Source organism: Pipra filicauda, unplaced genomic scaffold (assembly GCF_003945595.2).
Source record: "Pipra filicauda isolate LSUMZ 115617 unplaced genomic scaffold, ASM394559v2 scaffold2_size9829703_pilon, whole genome shotgun sequence".
Taxonomy (NCBI): Eukaryota; Metazoa; Chordata; class Aves; order Passeriformes; family Pipridae; genus Pipra; species Pipra filicauda.
In genome coordinates, this window is record NW_024104421.1 from 8,561,958 (window position 1) to 8,580,913 (window position 18,956).

At 41.1% G+C, this 18,956-nt stretch overlaps 1 protein-coding gene across 5 annotated transcripts in view; it reads left to right on the forward strand.

Annotated features, from left to right (window-relative positions):
* TBXAS1 (thromboxane A synthase 1) overlaps positions 1–18,956 on the forward strand; it is a 262,385-nt gene that overhangs the window by 184,190 nt on the left and 59,239 nt on the right. For all 5 annotated transcript variants that reach the window (XM_039383165.1, XM_039383168.1, XM_039383167.1 and 2 more), the window contains one exon: positions 13,217–13,531. In XM_039383165.1, the coding sequence (XP_039239099.1) occupies positions 13,217–13,531 (315 nt within the window). The remainder of the gene's footprint in view (positions 1–13,216; positions 13,532–18,956) is intronic.

Consider the following 18,956-nt stretch of genomic DNA (forward strand, 5'->3'; position numbering starts at 1 on the left):
GAAGCCAAAAAAAAAATGGTTGTTCCTTATAAGGTCTTTTGCTTCTCCTGGCCCACCCCATCATGAATTTTTTGCTTTACCCTCCTTTATGATGAAAAGGGGACCCTGTGTTTGCTATCCAAAGAGAGGTTCAAACATTGAAAATACTGTTTATGCCTGTGGTAATTCCCTGTAGGCAATAACGTCAGTGCTGGCCACTTGTCCCAGCCTGATCCTGTTCTAGTAATGAGTATTCGCAGCATGCATTTCAGTGTCTGATTAAATCTTTCTGAAAGGCCATCTGTTTGAGGAGGATGTGGCATTGGCTTAAATACTTTTTATACCTAGTACTCAATACTGTTCTTTCATGACCTTAAACATGAAGTTTGTCCCCTTGGTTAGGCAGCAACTTTCCTGATACTCTGATCAGAGAAAATAATTGAATCAAGGCTGTTGTAACCTGTTGGGTCACTGTGTCTTTGGGGAAATGTTCCTAGTGTTGAAGCCAAGTTACATGTACCCAATGCGATTTTGTTGTGTCCAGAGCTGAGAAAAAGGTATCTGTTTTCTAGGAAGGGAGTAAAGCATCTCCAGCTGCCTTTCTTTTCTGGCACTTGGAGTAGAATCTGATGTAGTCATATATCTGTTGATACATGCCAAATCAGCAAGTAATCTGGCCTTTCTGCTGCATGTTTTCATCTGTGCAAAATATCCAACCTAAGCAGTGATTTGTCTGTCTTTCAGATTCATCTTCCTATAGGCTTGAAAGCACAGTTTCCCTTTGAGATTCTGTTGGCATAAAGCAAATCTTGTCCAGCCTGTCTTTTCCTGCTTCCTGTCATTTGTTTTCCTTCATGGTATGGTCTCAGTATTCACCCCTTTGGCTGAAAGGAAAAATTGTCACCCTGAGGTTTTGTGCATTCCCTTTCTTTTGTAACTTCTCTCTCTTACTGTGCCTCATCTCTTCTGTATGTTACCTTTGCAGTCTGTTCCCCACAAGTCTCTCAGAAGATCCTGCTGGAGGTCACTGAAAGCTCTTCCTTTCCCTGCTTAATCTATAATCTGGGTGGGGGGTTTTCAAATCAGCAAACAAAAGGAGTGATACATTAATTTAAGTAATCTGGAGATTAATTTTCTGCACAAGAAAGTGGTGACCTTTAATGCCAAGGTGGGATATAAGATCTAATCTTTATTTATGTAGTCTTTTATTTTGTTCTGTTTTTACTTTTCTTGATCTAAATCTGCAAGGGATCTATTGAGTGGGACTGGGAATTTCATGTATTTACTTTACCTTGTTGCTCAGAGCAATAGCTTGTTTGGGTATTTTTCCTCTACAAGCAGACTTTCTTCTGACATATGTAACTGGAGCATAGCATCTAAATTCTTAATTTAGAAAAAAAAATCACAAATTTACTGACCTAATTGCAGTAACAGAGCTTTCTCTTTCTCTGTCAGTTTTAATAGTTTCAGTTTTGTCTTTCATATTTCATCCTTTCCCCCCCCTTTTTTCTGTTGTTAGTTCACCATTTTTCTTCCCCGAGTCACTTCCAGAACCAGAGGGGGAGTTGCAGCACTTGTGGTATTAGTGGGTGATGTTTGACTTTGTCTGTTAGTCTTTGTGGCCCTATTTGCCTACAGTGACCTCTCTCAGCCCCCCACTCTGCCTTCTTTTTGCAATACGTGACCTTTTCTGAAGCAGTTATGAAACAGCCATTCCATGGTATTTCATACTTGTTCAACCATCTTGTCCATCTTTTGGCATGTTTTGATCTCTGGAGGTTTTCCCCTTGATCTGTCTCAACTGTTGCTATCTACTTTGCACTCCTTTGATATTTCTCCCTTCTCTCTTGTGTCTACTTACCTTAGCAGATCCATACTCATAAGAGACACTGGCAGTCCATCTTGCCAGCAGGAGAACCATTTATGTGGCCAGCAATTGGATGCCAAGTAGCTGAAATTGCTTTTCTTTTGAACCTGGTGACAAGACAGTCTGACCATCTCAGTGTACAAAGGTGAACAACTTGGTTTTCTGGGGTAATTCTCTTCTTGCCACTCTGTCTAGGCTGCCCCAGGGGCTGCCTCTCCCCACCTACCCCCTGCCTCCAGTGCGCTGAAGCCAGCAGAGCCAGAGGATTTTGCTAGACCCCATCCGCTCACGGCCGTATTTGGATTTTGAGGATAATTTAACATTAGAGTTCTTATTATGGAAAACGACAGATTGTCTGTCACTGGAAAACTTGAAGAGAGGCTTTCTAAAACGTGCCCTCGATGTCAGCTGGCTATGAGGCAGGAATCCCTGCGTGGCGTTCCTCCATCTGCCTTTTGTTAAGAGCAGCCTGAACGACTGTGGCAATTCCTCTTCTTCACGAAAATCTGCATAGGAAATCCTGCATCTGTGGCAGTCAATGGCAGCCTTGCCCAGGCTTCACAGCCTGTGGCTGTTCAGGGCTTTCTCCACTTTCTTCACAGCATCTACCCTTCATTTTTCCCTCCCGCTGGGATAAGCAAGCTGTATCTAAGAGAGACAGAGACTAAAGGGGAGCTGGGCACCTCCTTTCTCTCTTCAACAGAAATGTACACTTTTTAATAATGTAATCTCAATTAAAAACATACCAATTAAAATTGGCTTTTTAGTAGCTCTCTGGGGAGAGGGAGCTATAATTCACATTAAAATGTAAAGCTTTAGAAGCAGGGAGAGCTAGGTGCATTGCAAGTGCCCAAATATTCAGTGATTTTAATTACAGTGGAAACTTGATAAATTGCTTTGTGCCACAATCCATTATTAACAGCTTAATGAATATCACTGCTGCCTGTTTTAAACTGCTCCACAGTGAAAATGATCATCAGCATTTCGGTTGTGAACTCTGATTTTTTAGCATGTTCGTATCTTACCCCTTAGAAAGAGGAGGTGGGTGAAAGTCTGCAGGTTTGGCTTTGGGTCTGGGTAAGTTCTGCTGGTGGCAGCCTCCTGAGAGAGAGAGGCAGGAGGAAAGATGGTGCTTTTGTATTTCACCAATAATTGGGACTGGCCAGGGTTTAAATCTGCTCCTTGCAGTTTAAGAACAATGTCTTTGAGCATGCAAAGAGCCTTCTGCATGCCCAGAGCTGAGGGATCACCAGATTATGAGGCTACCTTTACATGTGCTGTTTCTCTGCACAATACACATGAAGGATAAATGACTGTTCGGGGTGTCTGCTCAGGGGTAAAGGGAAGCAAGTGTAGCAGCTTGTGATCAAACATACTGCTGCTGAGCTTATTTTGGAGTGAGCAAAGTGCAAGCTGGTTTGAGTTTTCTGAATTTTAGCCAACAAAAAGCTGATATGAGGCATGGAATTAGTCAAGTCCTTTTGGAGTGCTGAAATGTAAGCATTGATCGTGCTCAGCTTTGAATAGGGACTAACCAGTTATTTTTTTCTTGACAGTTATTATTGCTGTAATTGTGCTAATATTATGATGCTACATATTTATATGTATATTTGTAGCAAAATGGTACCTTTATCCCACTTTTTAAAGCAGCTTAATATTTCAAGGATAAAGGTTATTATTAGGAATGTTTTTATTTTAGATGCTAACAGCAGGTGTAGTGGACTTATAGTTGTGCCCCATTGAAGTGTTAAGTCATAGGAATTTAAAGAGCCATGGCCTGGCTTCTATGAGATTTATTATTTATTGTGGGTGTTCTGTTTTCACTTAATCATGTGGTCTGACCAGAGGGTCATAGTCTCCAAAATGGGATTACTGCCAGGTGTTGACGAGATTTTGACAAGATCTTGACAAGATCTGAGTGAGGTGCAAGGTAGATCTCAGGACAGAAATTACTGGGAACTGTTCTTCTCATTCATAGAAGTTGCAAGTGCCTACATGAAATAAATATGATTTTTCTGAATGTCTTAGGGGCTTGCTATTATTATTCTGATTATGTTTTTCTGTATATCAACAAAAATTTATTCACTTTCACTGTCTCAGATTAGTCATGATGATGTTAACTTGCACTCTGTCAATTACACAGAGCTCTTCTGGTCCATCATATTGATAATTACACATAGGACTTTATTTTTTTCTTTTGAAAAATCTTTTATTGACAGAGGAGTAATGATGCCTGTAAGTTCCTTAAGTATTGCTCAGTCAGGGATATGTAAGATGCAGGAGATGTCCTCATATTTTTGGGGAGAAAGACAGCTCATACTTGGCATGCTGTTAATATTCATGTGTTTCTGTGGTTGTATTTTTGGTTTTAGTTTGATTTTAGGAAGCATTCCAGGCCACAGGGCTGCCTGGCTGTCATTTTTCATGCATCCCTGTACTGGCAGAGGACAAAGTGGCATGAAGGATATAAAATGCCATCTACTTTTTCTTTTGTTCTTTAATTCACGCACACGTGCTTCTTCTGTGTGTCTATCAGCGTGCACAAAATGCCTATATTTGCAAGATAATAGCTGTGTAAATATTAGAAAGTCATATTGAAACTCTGTGAAGGAAAAGAGAGCAAGGGGAGAATCCTTCCTGCTACCGAGGAGCCATCTATTGGATAAAACCCATAACTGAACTGAGCATCCATGAAACTGCAGAGGATAACACAGTTTGTTGTTGGTCACCAGTAGCTAAAAATAATCCTTTCCTTCCCAATTCCTCTTTCACCCACTGTGTTAGAAACCTGTAGAAACCTTTGTCCCTTCATGCACACAAGTCATGAGAGTCAGATATAGGTGTCATTTAGGTACTTCACGTAAAAGCCAGCTTAATATAGGTGAAGATCCAGGATAAATCTTAATGAAGGATGCAGGTGTGATCATGAATGGATAAGCCAGCAGTAGGATTGCCTGCCAGAAGTGGAGAGCAGTTGCTCAGAGAAGTGATAAAGACAAATGTTTTTTTTCCATTTTGTTAATAAAGAGTGCAAATAACATTACCTGTACCTTTGGTTTTTTTTTCTGGTAACAGCACATTTATATCAGTCTCACAACCATGATTTGTTTAGTTAAAAAAAAAAAGTATTTTTTTTTGTTACCTGAAATTACTTAATGGCATCACAAAGCCTAATAATGAGGTACTCTTTCCCTCAAAACATATGCAATCTATATATCTTGTAATGCAGAAAGAGAGGATCTTGAACAAACCCTGGGGAGAGATAAGAGAGGGCAGGATGTGAACAGTAAATTCCCAGAATGGCCCGGAAACATCCTGATGGCTCTTCGAAGTGAGTGGTGGGGCTTTGCAAGTATGTTAAGAGGAGCATATGTGGCAGGAAGAACAAAGGATAAGGAAGCAATAATGTAATTCCTGTGCATTTTCTTGAACATCAGGCAACTGCTAAAATAAGAAATTATTATTATTCAGGAATTAAATTTAAGCAAATACAATTATAATCTGTGGCAAATAGAAAAGGAACAGAGGGCTGCCTGCAACAGCAGCCTTTAGTCAGCAATTTAAGTCAGCAGAGGGTCAAGCTTCTGGGTGTCAGATACTTAGCCTAAAACACTCCCTTCCTGTATCCTCCCTTCCTTGTGCAAATAACAGAGAAGAGGAGTGTCAGAGTGTTTGCTGGGAGGCCAGATAAGCTTTGGGAGACAACTGCATGCACACAGTGTGAAGTAGGATGGTCAGCTCATTGCTGACTTGGGAATCTGTGCCTGTTCCACACCCTGGCATACATGAGGGGGCCTGGCACAAACTATTCTTTTACCCCATCACTCAGTTAGTTCTTCTCTTGCTCTGTTTTCCCACTGTGTATTCTGATAAGCTCACTTCTCCACCTTCGAGCTGCAAAACACGTGTGGGGCAGGAGAAGCTCAGCTACCACACACTCAAATCCAATATTTATTGTTTGTACTGTGATAATGCCAGGAGTCATTATCAGAGTGGTGTTATCCTAAATGTTTTGCAAATACAGAATTAGGAGGTTACTGTCCACTGATATTTGCTACCAGTGTCTCTTGCTCACCACGATGAGAACTGAGAACACTGGATAACAACACTCTCTAGCCATTGAATTTTGGGCTGTTTTCTGAGCCTTCCCCTTGCGTGCATGCAATGGAGGGAGTTGTCCTGGTTGTAATGCTGTGCTGTGCCCTGGGCTGAGGCTACCAGGCCTACATGGCAGAGGTGCCAAGCAGCAGCCACAAAGTGTATGACATTTGTTTGCGATCAGAGTGAATTTCGTGGAGAAAAACTTAGCACTTCTCTTAGACACTCAGCTCATTCTGCTCAGCCTGGTATTGGAAAGAAAATTCCCAGAGTCAGAGATGGGCCAGTTCATTAGGGGTGTAAATGGATGAGGCTGTGAGCAATCCCTCGATTTTACACTGAAGAACTGCTGGAAGGGTTTCCAGCTCTCTAGGAAAGCCATGGGTTTCTCTGTGGGCCCATACAGTTAATGAAACAATCAAATAGATGTGTGTCTTATTTTCTCTCACCCATAACTGTAGTATTTCTTCATCCTACAGATCACTTCAGCCAAGTCAGGCCTCTGACTAGGATCTTAAAACCAGTCTCCTTCTAGAAGAGTTGTAAAGACCTATATTAAGATTGCCTCAACCAGAAACAGTTCTTTGCTCCCTCTTCATTCACTAACAATTAAATCTGAAATTCAGATTTCTTTTCATCCCTGCTCTGTGTGGGAACATGTGGAGAAGAAGACTGCTGTCTTTCAAGATGTGAGTGCTCTAGTGCCACTTGCAGCAGTTTAAACTGAAGGGAGATGGGTTGCTAACAAAACCTTGGTTTTAAGAATTGCCCACAGCATTATTTTCAGGTTGAATTAGGCTTACCCATGCTTCTGTAGATTATTAATGCTTTTAAACTTTGCATTTTGATGGTCAGAAAAGTGCAAAACTTTTGAGGAGGAAACCATCAGTACCTGAACACTCTTCTCCCTCACCTTATGGGTAGAGGCACTACTACATGAAAATAGTTTTGTATTTTTCTACACTATGATTTTTCTGTTATCATCATGCTTTGTTAAAGACCTACGGGACCCACTGAAGTTTTATATATATATATATGTATATATATATATACAGAGACAGAGAGAGAGAGAGAGAGAGAAATATATATAAACACAGGTTGGGGGTGAAATCTAATGATTTACAATATTTGCAGTGACTCACTGGAGGAGGGGAAACCTCTCCAGTGATGAAAAATGGTCCAGTGCTGGGGTGGACTGCCTGGGGAGGCTGTGGGAAGTGAGGGTTTGCTGGGTTTTTAAGAACAGGTTAGACAAACAGCTGTCAGTGCTGGTTTGGCTGATGTTGCCTTGTGGCAAGGGGATGAAGTAGATAACTTGCTCAGTTCCTTCCAGGGCTCTTTTCCCCCTGTGATGATGCTTTTGCCTTAAACTCTTTGAGTCTTGTAAATCTGTTTTCATCCTAGGTCTTGAAGGGTTTTCTGAGAGCATCATTAGCTTTTCTTCATGGGGTTTTATAAGATTTGATGTTTGTTGTCCCAATTTTACAGATGGAGAAGCTGTACCAGTTATAACTGTGCTTTAAAGGCAAAAAGGGGACTGCAGCTTTAAGCATCTCAGGTCAGTGCTTAACCAGTAATTCATACTGGTCACTTGGAAGATTTAGTGGCAAACTCAGCCAATAAAATCCATATCATACTCTAATTCAGGCCTCATCTTGGCTTTGTTTTTATTTTTTAAAAGAACATTGGTCACATAGAGAAGATACGTTTTGTTACCATGTTTAATACTTTCTATTTTCGAGTGCTTTCATCTGTTTGCTGACATACCTGCCCCTTCTGGGCCTGGTCAGCATTTCATGTTGCCTTTTTGCAGCATTATTGAAGGGACACTTCTTTTTTCTTTCAGGTAGAAAGCAAAGGCATTGCTGTAACTTCTGATGCCAAATGCAGTGTCACTGAATGCTCCCTCTTAGCTGTGAACTACTGCCAGAAACTTGCATGGCAGATTAGTGATGATAATATATGAAAATATCAGAAAAAGTCTAAAGTTATACAAAATCTTTACAGTCTAGGATTTTAACATAAATATTAAGATCAGACCAGGATGGCAAAAGGCGCTCCACTTTCCAGGTGAGCACTTAGTGAGTTTTTATTTTTTTTGCCTTAAATTTAGTCAGTTTTTAAATGCATGTTAAATTGCTTTGTAAAACATGCCTGCCATCAGACATTCAGCCCATTTGCAATAAAAGCATTGCAATGGTTTCATCAGCTGATGTTAAAAAATGCAAACTAAAGAGTTTTATCTGCCAGACTGAAAAGTCTCCCAACCACTCCTGAATAATGACCAAACCATGCAGTCCCTCCAGAGCTGAGCATCACCTGTGAGAGCACCGTGTCCTCAACCTCCAGACGCACAAATTTGGGGGCTGTCAACTCCGGCATTCGAGTTGTTTCAAGCTTTTGTGTTCAAGCACAAAGCAAAAGGACAATCTCTCTGAAATGTTTTGGAATTGGATATATTGTCAGAAACTGGGGGTTTTTTTGTGATTTCACTGAGAAACCAAAGGAAACCTGTAAGTGTTAGAGAGAGATTGAATTTGATCCTTTCAAAGAAGGTTGGCAAAATAATACTTTTAGTGGGACAGCATTTTGTGCTTCTTTTTCCAAAGGATCTGGGTAGCTACCACAGTGCTTTACTGATGACTTCCTGGTGACATAGGTTGTCTCACTTAAAAAGGTGGTTGCCAAATCAAGCTTATAAAATGTGACCTGTATATACACTGATATAGCAGTGTGTACAAGTTTGCTGAGATAATATGAGTGAGATGTGATCTTCCTACCTGTTAGATATGGATTCTGAAGTCTATCTGTTTTGAGCTGCCCTCAGAGCATTTGAGAAAGACTAGGAGGGTCTGTACAGTTTATTGTGAATGGTATTATATTACAACATTCATTGTATGACTTTTACACCACAGCAAGTGCTTTACAGAATACCAACCAATTATGGCATTTATTTTTATTCCTTGATTCAACTTAAAGTTGCTTTTTGTGGCTCTCTTGAACTCCAAATGGGGAGCTAAACTATCAGAGTGGTGCAAAATTTGAGCATAGTATGAAGAAAACATAATTGAAATCACAGCATTAAGAACAAAAATTCCAACTGATGTATATTAGGTAGTTTTCCTTAAGTAATTTTTGACTTCACCTTGCAGAGAAGTTGAATGGCTTAATCTCTTTACCAAAAGCATAACCCAAGGGCCCTCTGGACCCCCAAAGCAGTGGTGAATTTGCCAGAAGGTCAGCTGGCATGTCAATCTGAGGTATGAAAACACAGTTCCCTGTTTAGGATGGAAAGAGCTGGAGATGTCCCCCGCCCCCCAGGATGCTTGCCTCCTGTGAGGAAAGTCATGATGCATCTCGTGTGTGAGGGATACATCTCTCTTCTTCTGACAGCTGCAAAACTTAAAGGCAGTGATTTGAGGAGGGGAGATGGATGCTGTGGATTGGCCTTCCCCAGCACAGCACACGTCTATTCTTCCAGCGCCTAGCACAGCGCTCGTTACGGTTCTGTGCAGAGTGATTTCTCTGCATGGCCAGGTGATGTTTAAGGAGACTAATGAGAGAAATGATACGGCCCAGAACACTGGTGTCAGGAAATATATTGCAAGGTGTCTATCTTGGGGAAGCTGGAAGCGGGGCTTGTCTTATTATATATTTCAAAGGGGATGTCTGTGTCACCACCAAGCTAGACATGCACCCTGTCCCATACTGCATTCAAATTACTTTATTTTTTTCAAATCATAGCTTTCCATTCAATTATCATTGGCTTAATGACAGGCTCTATGTTGTATGAGGGCAAAAGAAGAGTCCATCGCGTTAGCACACCGTACTTTTTTGGCAGGAACTTTTTTCTGAGGCCATTGTAACATAACTATGCAAGTGTCAGAGGGCAGGATAGAGGCTATTATGGGCTTCTGCTTTTTGTGAGGAAAATCAAACAAATGTCCCTGATGGAAAAAAGGAAACCAGCAGTGGGATGTGATGACCAGAGAATGTTTTTTGTGCAGTGACACTGTCAGTACCCAGTCTGTTGTCAAACTGAAAAAAATGCCTTTTTAAATGTTTTTTTTCATTCTGCTGGTAAGCAAAGTGGAGAAACCCCTCCTGTGAATTTTCATGAGATACCTTTTCCTCATTTCTAGCACTTAACAATCCAATTATATTTGGTTTTATGGTAGTATTTGCCTCTATTGCTATTGTTAGGTTTTTGAATTAGAGTGATTTTTCCATCCTGATGGTGCGGAAAAAAATATGTTTCATTATGACTTGTTATAACCCTGGAAATATCTTCTCTTGCTTGGGTTGATGATGATTTTTTATGTTGCTTTCTATACTGATGCCTAAAGTGAAGTAGAATGAAGCATAAGGAAGAGAAGCTTTACTAGAATATCGCTCCTTCCACTGTGTAAAATTATCCTGGAAAAAGCTTGCATCTTTCTAATGTTGCACTTTTCTTCTCCCCACTATTATTCAAGTAGTTTTTACAGATGAATGTTGTTTTTGCAAGGGCTGTTTATGAAGCCATTGCTCTTAGCAACACCTGCTCACCTGTGAGCAAATTACATGGCACAGATAAGGTATCTAGTTGTTTCTCGATAGGGTGACCTTAAAAACAGATTCTGCAACAAGACAAGCTTTTAAATTCCTAACCAAATATATTATGTGAGTAATAAAAAGAGCTCCTCAAAATGGCCACAGAGGCATTTCAGAGCACATTCTTGGGAATATTCACTTGTGCTAGTATTCATTAAGTTTGCTTTCAGCAAAAATTCTCATGAATGAAATTTTATTCTCTAGTCATTATGGTTATTACTTTACTATCTTAGCAATAACCACATGCTTTGTATAAGGCCAGGACCTGATTTTGTCTAAGGCTGGAGAAACATCTTATGGGGTCTCCAGAGAGTGTATTGTCTAAATATAAGACCAGACTTGGCTAACAGCTCATGACTGGGAACTGCAAACCCTCAGAGAGCAATGGGTTTGTTTACAAGAAAATTCACGGCTAGAGAAGGATGGTTGCAGAACCATACCAAATGTTATACCTTTTGAGCTATAGGATGCTACAGTGTTACAACTCCACTGAATATGAATGTAATTTTACATTTTTATGTTATAAAAGTAGTTAAGGTGATGGTGACTGGCTTTACAGATAAAAGAGAATATTGCTACAGATGTGGTTCATTACTACATTGAACTAGTTTATCCACACATTAATGAATATATGGGATCTGGACTCTCTTTGTTGTTGTTGTTTTGGGTTTTTTTTGGGTGGAGGGTGTTTGGTGGTGTTTCTTTTTAATTTTAAAAGTGGCCAAATGCAAATATTAGTTCCAGGGAAATCTCTGAAGCACAGGCTGTGTCAAAGAGTTGGACTCTTGAGTTGTGCAATATATGGACTCCCAGGATGTGAATAAAGCTCTTCCTGGAAAAGTTAAATGAGATTTTTAGCTATTCACAGCTGAAGTCTGCATGAAGTCTTGTTTCCTCCAATCTAGAGGAATATAATAGAGCAGAGGTATCCTATCATGCTGGTGGAAATTGTGCCTAAGTCTAGGCACAAGGAAGTATTTTCAGAGCTGGAGCTCATTTGCTGAGCACAATGTGTATAACGTTGCTTTGTGTGCCCCTGCGTACTGGTGGAAAAGCGTATCTGCCATGCCTTGGAAGTGATTCAGTCTGGCTGGCCAATGTGTAGAGTCCTTCAGCATGCTGTGGCTGGCACTGGCTGCTACCTGGAACATTGATTTTTGGGTGTACCAGGGTGCAAGCTGCACTATGGTCATGGGTACAAGGTGCATAATATACACATGCAAAATGAAAAGGTTCTGTGAGGTGGAGGGAAGGAGTGTTAAAGAGGCAGTGTGCCAATCCCTTGTGTTACTCAAACCCCAAAATAACCATTCCTCTCTGCCTGTAGATCGATCAGAACAGTTTGTTGGCAGCAGAACTAAGCACAGGACACTAAGTATTTCTCCTGTTTTGTTGTTTAACTGCTCTCTTTTCCCATGTCATGTGAAAAATAAATAATCTGATTAAATCCTTAGACATTTATAATTAATTAGTTCTTCCTTACTCTTATCTTGTTTGCCCGTCCTTTTGTCTGGCTCTTTTTTCTACTTTATCTCTCAATCATCAGATCCAAGAAATCATTCAATGATTTATTTTTAACAGATAAATGCAGCTTTACAGCATATTCTTTTCTTTTGAAAAAAGACTTGGTCCCTTCTTTTGTCCATCCCACTGCACAAGTTGTCATGTTCTGGCACTGCAGTCACTTTGAAGTCCTTGAGCTATCACGTATTCTGTTGGTATTTGAGGAATTGAAAATCAATCACACAGCCTTATGGCTTGGGTTCAGCACAATTCTATTATGCCCACTCGCAAAAGTCAATTCAAACCTTTTGGGTTATATTTCAAAGCCTAATCAAGCTTGCTGTCCAGGCTGGTTTGGAGTCAGCTCACTCTTGTCTATAGGTCTGTTTATTAGAGGTTTTGTGTCAGAAACCAGTGTAAAAGAAAGCAGTTTTCATAGCAGTAGAATCATTCGGTAGGCATTTTGCAAATACAAACCACCCGAACAGGTTTTATGGTAGAGGAATACTTACTGTTGTAATACAGTTCTGCAAATATGTTTTTAAAAAATGTAAACCCCCCCAAAATTATGTTGGTAACATAAAACTACGTTTATATCTGTACTTGCTCATAAAAAGATGTCCCAGTTTGCTGAGATCAGTTTTAAGTCCTGTCAGGTTAAGCTGGTAAGAAAGTATTGTAGATTCAACCCTGAATTTAGATGGTGACTTTCATGCTTTGGACCATATGAACAAACGAGGGTGGTGCACCCAAGCAGATGGACCAACTCCTCCACGAATGAGTTGTGCCACCTCCATGTGACAAGTGCCCATGGGGCTGAGTGTACAATGTCTATGTCAATCCCCTGATTTCCAGCAAGTGCCAAAAACTCACCCTGAGAATGAAAGTAGCTCTGTAGAGAACTGACCATCAGCAATCATCTGTGAAAATATGTACCTGTTGTGTATTGGGGGCGGATCAATCTCATCTCTATGTGAAGAAAGCAGTGACAGGCTCTTGGTTACAGTATTTCCAGCTGATCTGTAGAAGCCTTCTCATGCACTGAAAGACTGGTGGCCATTTTGTGGGAGCCAAGTGTGCAGTACAAATGGGAAGCAGCTCTCTCTTGCCATCCCCTGTGGGTTAAGGTCTTTCTCTGTGACCCATTCATGTTTCTTCTCGTCCTGTGTTCTGCAGAGGCGCAGTGATTTTCTCCAGTGGATGCTTGACTCCTGTGACTCAGCTGGCTCCCTGGCAGCCGGGTGTTCTGATGTGATCAGCCCATCTGCTGCTCCCAGACAGAATGAGGCACCTCTTCCTGGCAGGACCCCACCTGAAAGGGTTCAGAAGACATTAACAGAGGATGAGATAGCAGGCCAAGCTTTCCTATTCCTGATTGCTGGGTATGAGACCACCACTAGCACGCTGTCCTTTGCCACATACTTGCTAGCCACCAACCCAGAGTGCCAGGAGAAGGTGCTTCAGGAAGTTGATGAGTTCTCTGCAAAACACGTGAGTATGAAGTGCTTGTGTGGAGCTTCCTGCAGGGGCCAAGGCAATGTGAATGCCATCATGCCACTGTGAAATTGCTGGGAGAGGTATCCAATAGGATAGGTACGTGATGTCATTCATGTCTGTCTGTAGATGGTGATCTGAGTTAGTTACCTTTTCCATGTTAGTGCATAGAAAGCTGAATACAAACAGTAATTAACTGTCTGATTGTTTATGGATATTTCATGTAGGGAGTCCATGCATATGGCCATGTCCACGTTAACTAGTAGTGTGCTGTCATAGACAGATTCGTCCTCTAGCATGGCTGGTAGTGAGGACTGTTGGATGCACAATCTATGCACCTCAGGAGTTTATTCTGGGTTAGTCTAAGCCTGACTCTGTGTACCAAATTCCTCTTAGCAGTTGGTCTGGTTTAGTTCCAGTTAAAGGAGCCCTTGCTGTGTACTTGGAGACTGCAGTGTGAACCAGTGCAAGAGATTCGGATGAGTCTGCTCCTGATCCAAGCTCAAAAACTAAATGGTACTTGTGTTGTTTATGGTCTGTCTGAGCTGTCACTCACCATAAGTAATATTTCAATAATAATCCAATTAAAAGGCACAATTCTTGACTCTCTTGGTTCTCTAGGAATATTTTGCTAATAATTTCAGCTTTTGCACTGTCTAGGAGACATAAGGATGCTTGTGGTAATGTGTAGAGAGATGGCACTCAAACTAAACTAATAGTTTTTGCAGATTAGCACTGTATAAAGTCTGTGTGGTGCCTCAGCCCAAACTGGTGTCCTCATCCTAAACCATGCTGTCCCACGTCACATATAATTACTGGAAGAATCTTTCACATAACTTCCCTGTACTTTATGAATTTTCAGGTTTAGCTTTAGATGATGCATATTTTGCTGTATGGCCAAGGGTAAGAGGGAGAGAAGGATAACTATACATCTGCAGTCCCTGATACAAGGAAATTTGTAGATCTGATCTGTGCAGCCCCATCCTTCAAAAAATTTCCTTTTATAAACAGTTCATGATTTGGCAGGGGGGCAGAGGGGCAATACACTACCCAAGGAGCCCATCCCAGAATAAGGAAAAGAGTGCAGCAGTTCAGTCCCCTTAGTGACTGTAATTAACTACTTTTAGCCTAGAAGATGAGATCGATGTGAACGGTTTGCAAGTTATGGGAGCAGCAGCTATTTTAGAGCTGAGTATATATAGATGCTATGTTCAGTTGTCATGCAAGAGAGAGGAAGGGAGAGGACATAGAAGCTACAGGCTCACAGTTAGTTATCAAGTCAGTTGCTAAGAAATTTGATTAGGTTGTTGCTTGTACTCAGCACATCAGCTTTGCTCTTAACAAGGTGCTTTGCAATTTTCAGAAAGGAAGGGCTTTAGAAGGCCAAGACATGGGGAATGATACAGTCAGATTGTTTTGACAGGTGGTGGAAGACTGATTTGATTTTCAGATATGCAAGTATTAAACACAGTACCCTCTTCAGCCAAATTTATACTCAGGTAATTATAACTACAAAATGCTCTCCACCACATCCCCTTCCTTCCTTCAACCATTTCAGTTGCCTCATGCAGCGTGTTTTATTGCCCTAATCTGTGGTGTAGAGTTGTGGTCTGATTTTACAGCAGCTGCTGTGTATCATCCCAGAGATGGCTGTACTTTGGTGGTGGACAGAGTGATTTATATACTCATTTACCAAAGTTTATAAAGACATGTGAGAGCCATCTGAGAAAAGGTGCTCTAAATGACAGGCACAGTTCCAGCTTTTTGGCACTCCAGCTAAAAAGGCAAAGCATGGTGACCTTGTGATAGTAAGGAGAGAGAGCAGGATTAGTCCATCTGGATGTACAGCAGTATTTTGGTGGCTCTGGGTGTTGTAGTTGAGTTTGCTGTGATTTTCGTCTGTTTTGCACAGTGGGTATCTTAGCAGGATGGGAGAGTGTAAAGGGAATGGAGAAAGCCGAGGCACTGCTGTGCTAGAGATCCCTGGGCTAGCATGGTGCAAGTGGCTGCAGCATGGTACAGAAATACAAGACTAGGTGCTGGAAGCGGTCTAGCCCCAGCAATGTGCTGGGAGTTGGAAGCCCAGAGGAGAGTTAGGTCTGACTGATCATGTTGTCCTGCTGATCGTGTTGTGTCCAGCCAAATTTGTTTCAGAGCTGCCTTGGGAGATCTCACTGCCTCTCTCTGCCACACTGCCTGAATACATGGTGGAGATGACACTTCCAGGCAAGTGTCCTCAGAAAACAGTGCCTGAAGTGAGTCATGGGTTGTCACCTCTTTTTTTACCTCCAGGGCAATCCTTATGTGTTTGCTAAAGGACCTTCTAGGTCTTTCTTGGCTGATATCTCAGTGTGGAGATGGTGCCTCTTTCCCTCAAAGTGAGAAGAGGCACTTGGCCCATTTCATAGCCTGGCAAGCAGGAGAAGACTCTAGCTTTGGTTATTGTAGAGGGTAGGACACACAGATTATTTCCCTCCTCACCTCTATCTGGGTCTCTGGGGTGTAGGGAAAGAGAGTGCACAGCTTTTTATTGTCTCTGGGGAAGTAGAGAGACAAGGTACTGAGTGGTGACTACTGTCATTCACACACTGCATCTTTCCATTCTACTTCTGAATCCCTGTGTCTGCTCTAACTGCACTGGGAAAAATAAGTTTAAGCATAATTCCTCTAACACAAAAATAAAAATTCAAATTGTAGAGGCTTTGACCTCATCCTCTTCATAAATCCCTTGAGGGTGTAGTATGTGCACTGTGAAGGGCAATCCACTGAAAATAAGATGCACCTATTTGCTACAAGCTCGTTGCTGGGTGTGCAGCTTGGTTTGATACCATGAAGACAAAATAAACAGGATGAAAGGAGAGTTAAATATGAGCTAGTGGGGGCAGGACGCCTACATCTGTGTCTCTATAAAATAATATTACTTTCTACAGAGACCACAAATCTGTTTCCAGGACAGCAAAGAGGGGTCAGATCTTCAGGAGGCTGTAAACTGGCACATGCTTGGTATTAGTAGAGGTATGGTGATAAGCATCAGTTGAGAAGCAAGCCTGGTATATACTAGTAAAGGAGCACAGGGGGAAAAAAAGAAAGACTGCTATTTCAAGACCAGATTCTTTTTATAGTGTTTGTGGCTAACCATCCCTAAACTGTTAGAGGCTATACAGTTGTGAAAGAGATGTTTTTATCCATATTTACCAAGTGAGAAGGAATGCACCCATGGTCTTCACCCTCTGCAATTTCAATCAATAATGATCCCTGTGCAGAGTTTTTAAAGAGCCCTTCACAAGACATGTATTTAGGAACAGTTCTTGTGCTTGTGACCGATTATTTTGTTGTAAAAGCATATTGATTTTTGTTTATGTGTGTGTGCTTAGCAAAAGCATAGCAAGCCTGCAGCACACATTCGTTCTGAGCAGATGTACACTTAACTTCTGAGCACCACTGTGTGCTCTGAGCTGCTCTGTGTTTTGTCCTAAGCCACAGTGCTTAGGGCTTGAAAAACTGCATCTTCCATGCTGGGGATTCCCTTAATGTGAGGCCTCTTTTTCTTACCTCTATTCCCATTTTAGCATTTACATGTCTCTCTCCCTTCCTTCTTCCTACTCTCAAGCCTGAATCATTCACAATTATCAATTATTTTTTTGTTGTTTGTGGTTTACTGGACTGCATAATTTTAGACAGAGAGAGTTATGGCACAAAATAGATAGCAAAAACATAGGCAATCAAGCTAACTTCTCATGAGAAGCTATTTGTTACCCTTAGGTGAAATGTGGTGAGTGGCTATGTATGTGCTCCTGATCTGTTGCAAAGTAAACACACCAGGTTAAACAAGTGAAACTAGGTCATTTTCTTGAGGGAGGGAAAGCAAGAATGCTTGGGGCAGCTAAGAAGGGCAAAAGAAGTATAAGAATGAACTACTCTGTCTCTGTAATAATGAAATCCATACTTGAAGGTGCAGAGCATAAAGCCTGGAGCAAGGAGCAGCCTGAATTCTAATCTTGGCTTCAGGAATAATTTACTGCATGTTCTCAGTACTGGATAACCAAGCCTTGCATTATCAAATGGGTAGCCTTGGCACTACAAGTTTTGGAGGTTTTCTAGCCCATCATTACTTAAAGCACCCAGGAAAAAGTTGCATTGAAGAGTTAGTGCTACTTAGTGACCCTGAGATGTGTTGCTGCACTGACACATAAGGCTTCTGGTCTAGTGAAGGACAGAGTAGCAGCTCACCGCTCCTTGCTACTGGTGCCTAGGAATACTTTCAGGAACCCTGACAAAGGTGAAGCAGAGCACAGGAGTAAGGAGTGGTAAATAAAAGTGAATAGAGGAAAGGGCAGCTATTACTGTAAAATGGTCATTGGAGACTGCAAGACTGTGTTTTCCATTCTATTTTTAAAAAGCTGTGTACAGCTCTTATCACTGTTTGATATGATACTTAGAAACGTCAGTGTGGAGAGGAATGAAGAGCTGGATAAGACCCAGTATGTCTCTACTCCATCCAATTTTGTATCCACACAAAGTACTAGTGTAATGATTCAGTGCTGGTATGACTTACCAACATTTTCACCTCTGGCTAGATGCCGTAAAGTTTAGGAAACTTCAAAGTCCTGTCATACCTTCTCACTATTTTAATGGTGATGTAGAGTTTTTTTCTTTAATAGGAACAAATCTTCCTGTTCCTATAAATACTCGATTTTCTGTTACTCTAGGGCCCAGGAATATTTTCAATACATTTAATTGAAAATGTTGACCAGACTGTTTCATCTTTATTCTTTCATGTCAATAATATTGAATGAAGTCATTGCAATCCATAATTTTGTTTATGAAAAGACACTGCTAAATCCCATTTTAGCTGCTGTGTATGGTCACTTGTGAATGGGCCAAATTCAACTGGATTTATACACAAACACCTCCTTTATGACTGATGATTCTGGTGCTGTAATTTATCAAAGTTACTGGATGTGGCAGTTGCTCATCTTGGATAATTGCCATCATTGACTTGAGTGGAACCATACTACTTTACACTGGCTTATGATTCCATTCTTCACACTGAAAAGCTCCTTCACTAATACCTCTGCAGTCTAATGGAGATGTCTTACTGTGGAGATGTCTTATTGTAAAGAGATTTTACCATTTTAAAATTTTCCCTTCCCATAAAATTTCTAGAGAGCAGAGAGAGGTAGGACCATTTTTATGGTGTCTCTCTGCCTGATTGAGTACTTTAGATTTTTAAGCTGTCTATGCGGAGAGTCTCCTTGGTAGGACAGAGAGTTTTCTCTGAGCATTAGTGAAAAAAGAGAGGTGAAAGTCAGAGAGATAGATGTCACTGTTGGGGAATTACTACAACAATTTGCATGAGTTTGGTGCCTTTCATGCAGTATCTCAAGGCTCTGTGCTCTCAGAAGCTTGCAACTACAGAGAC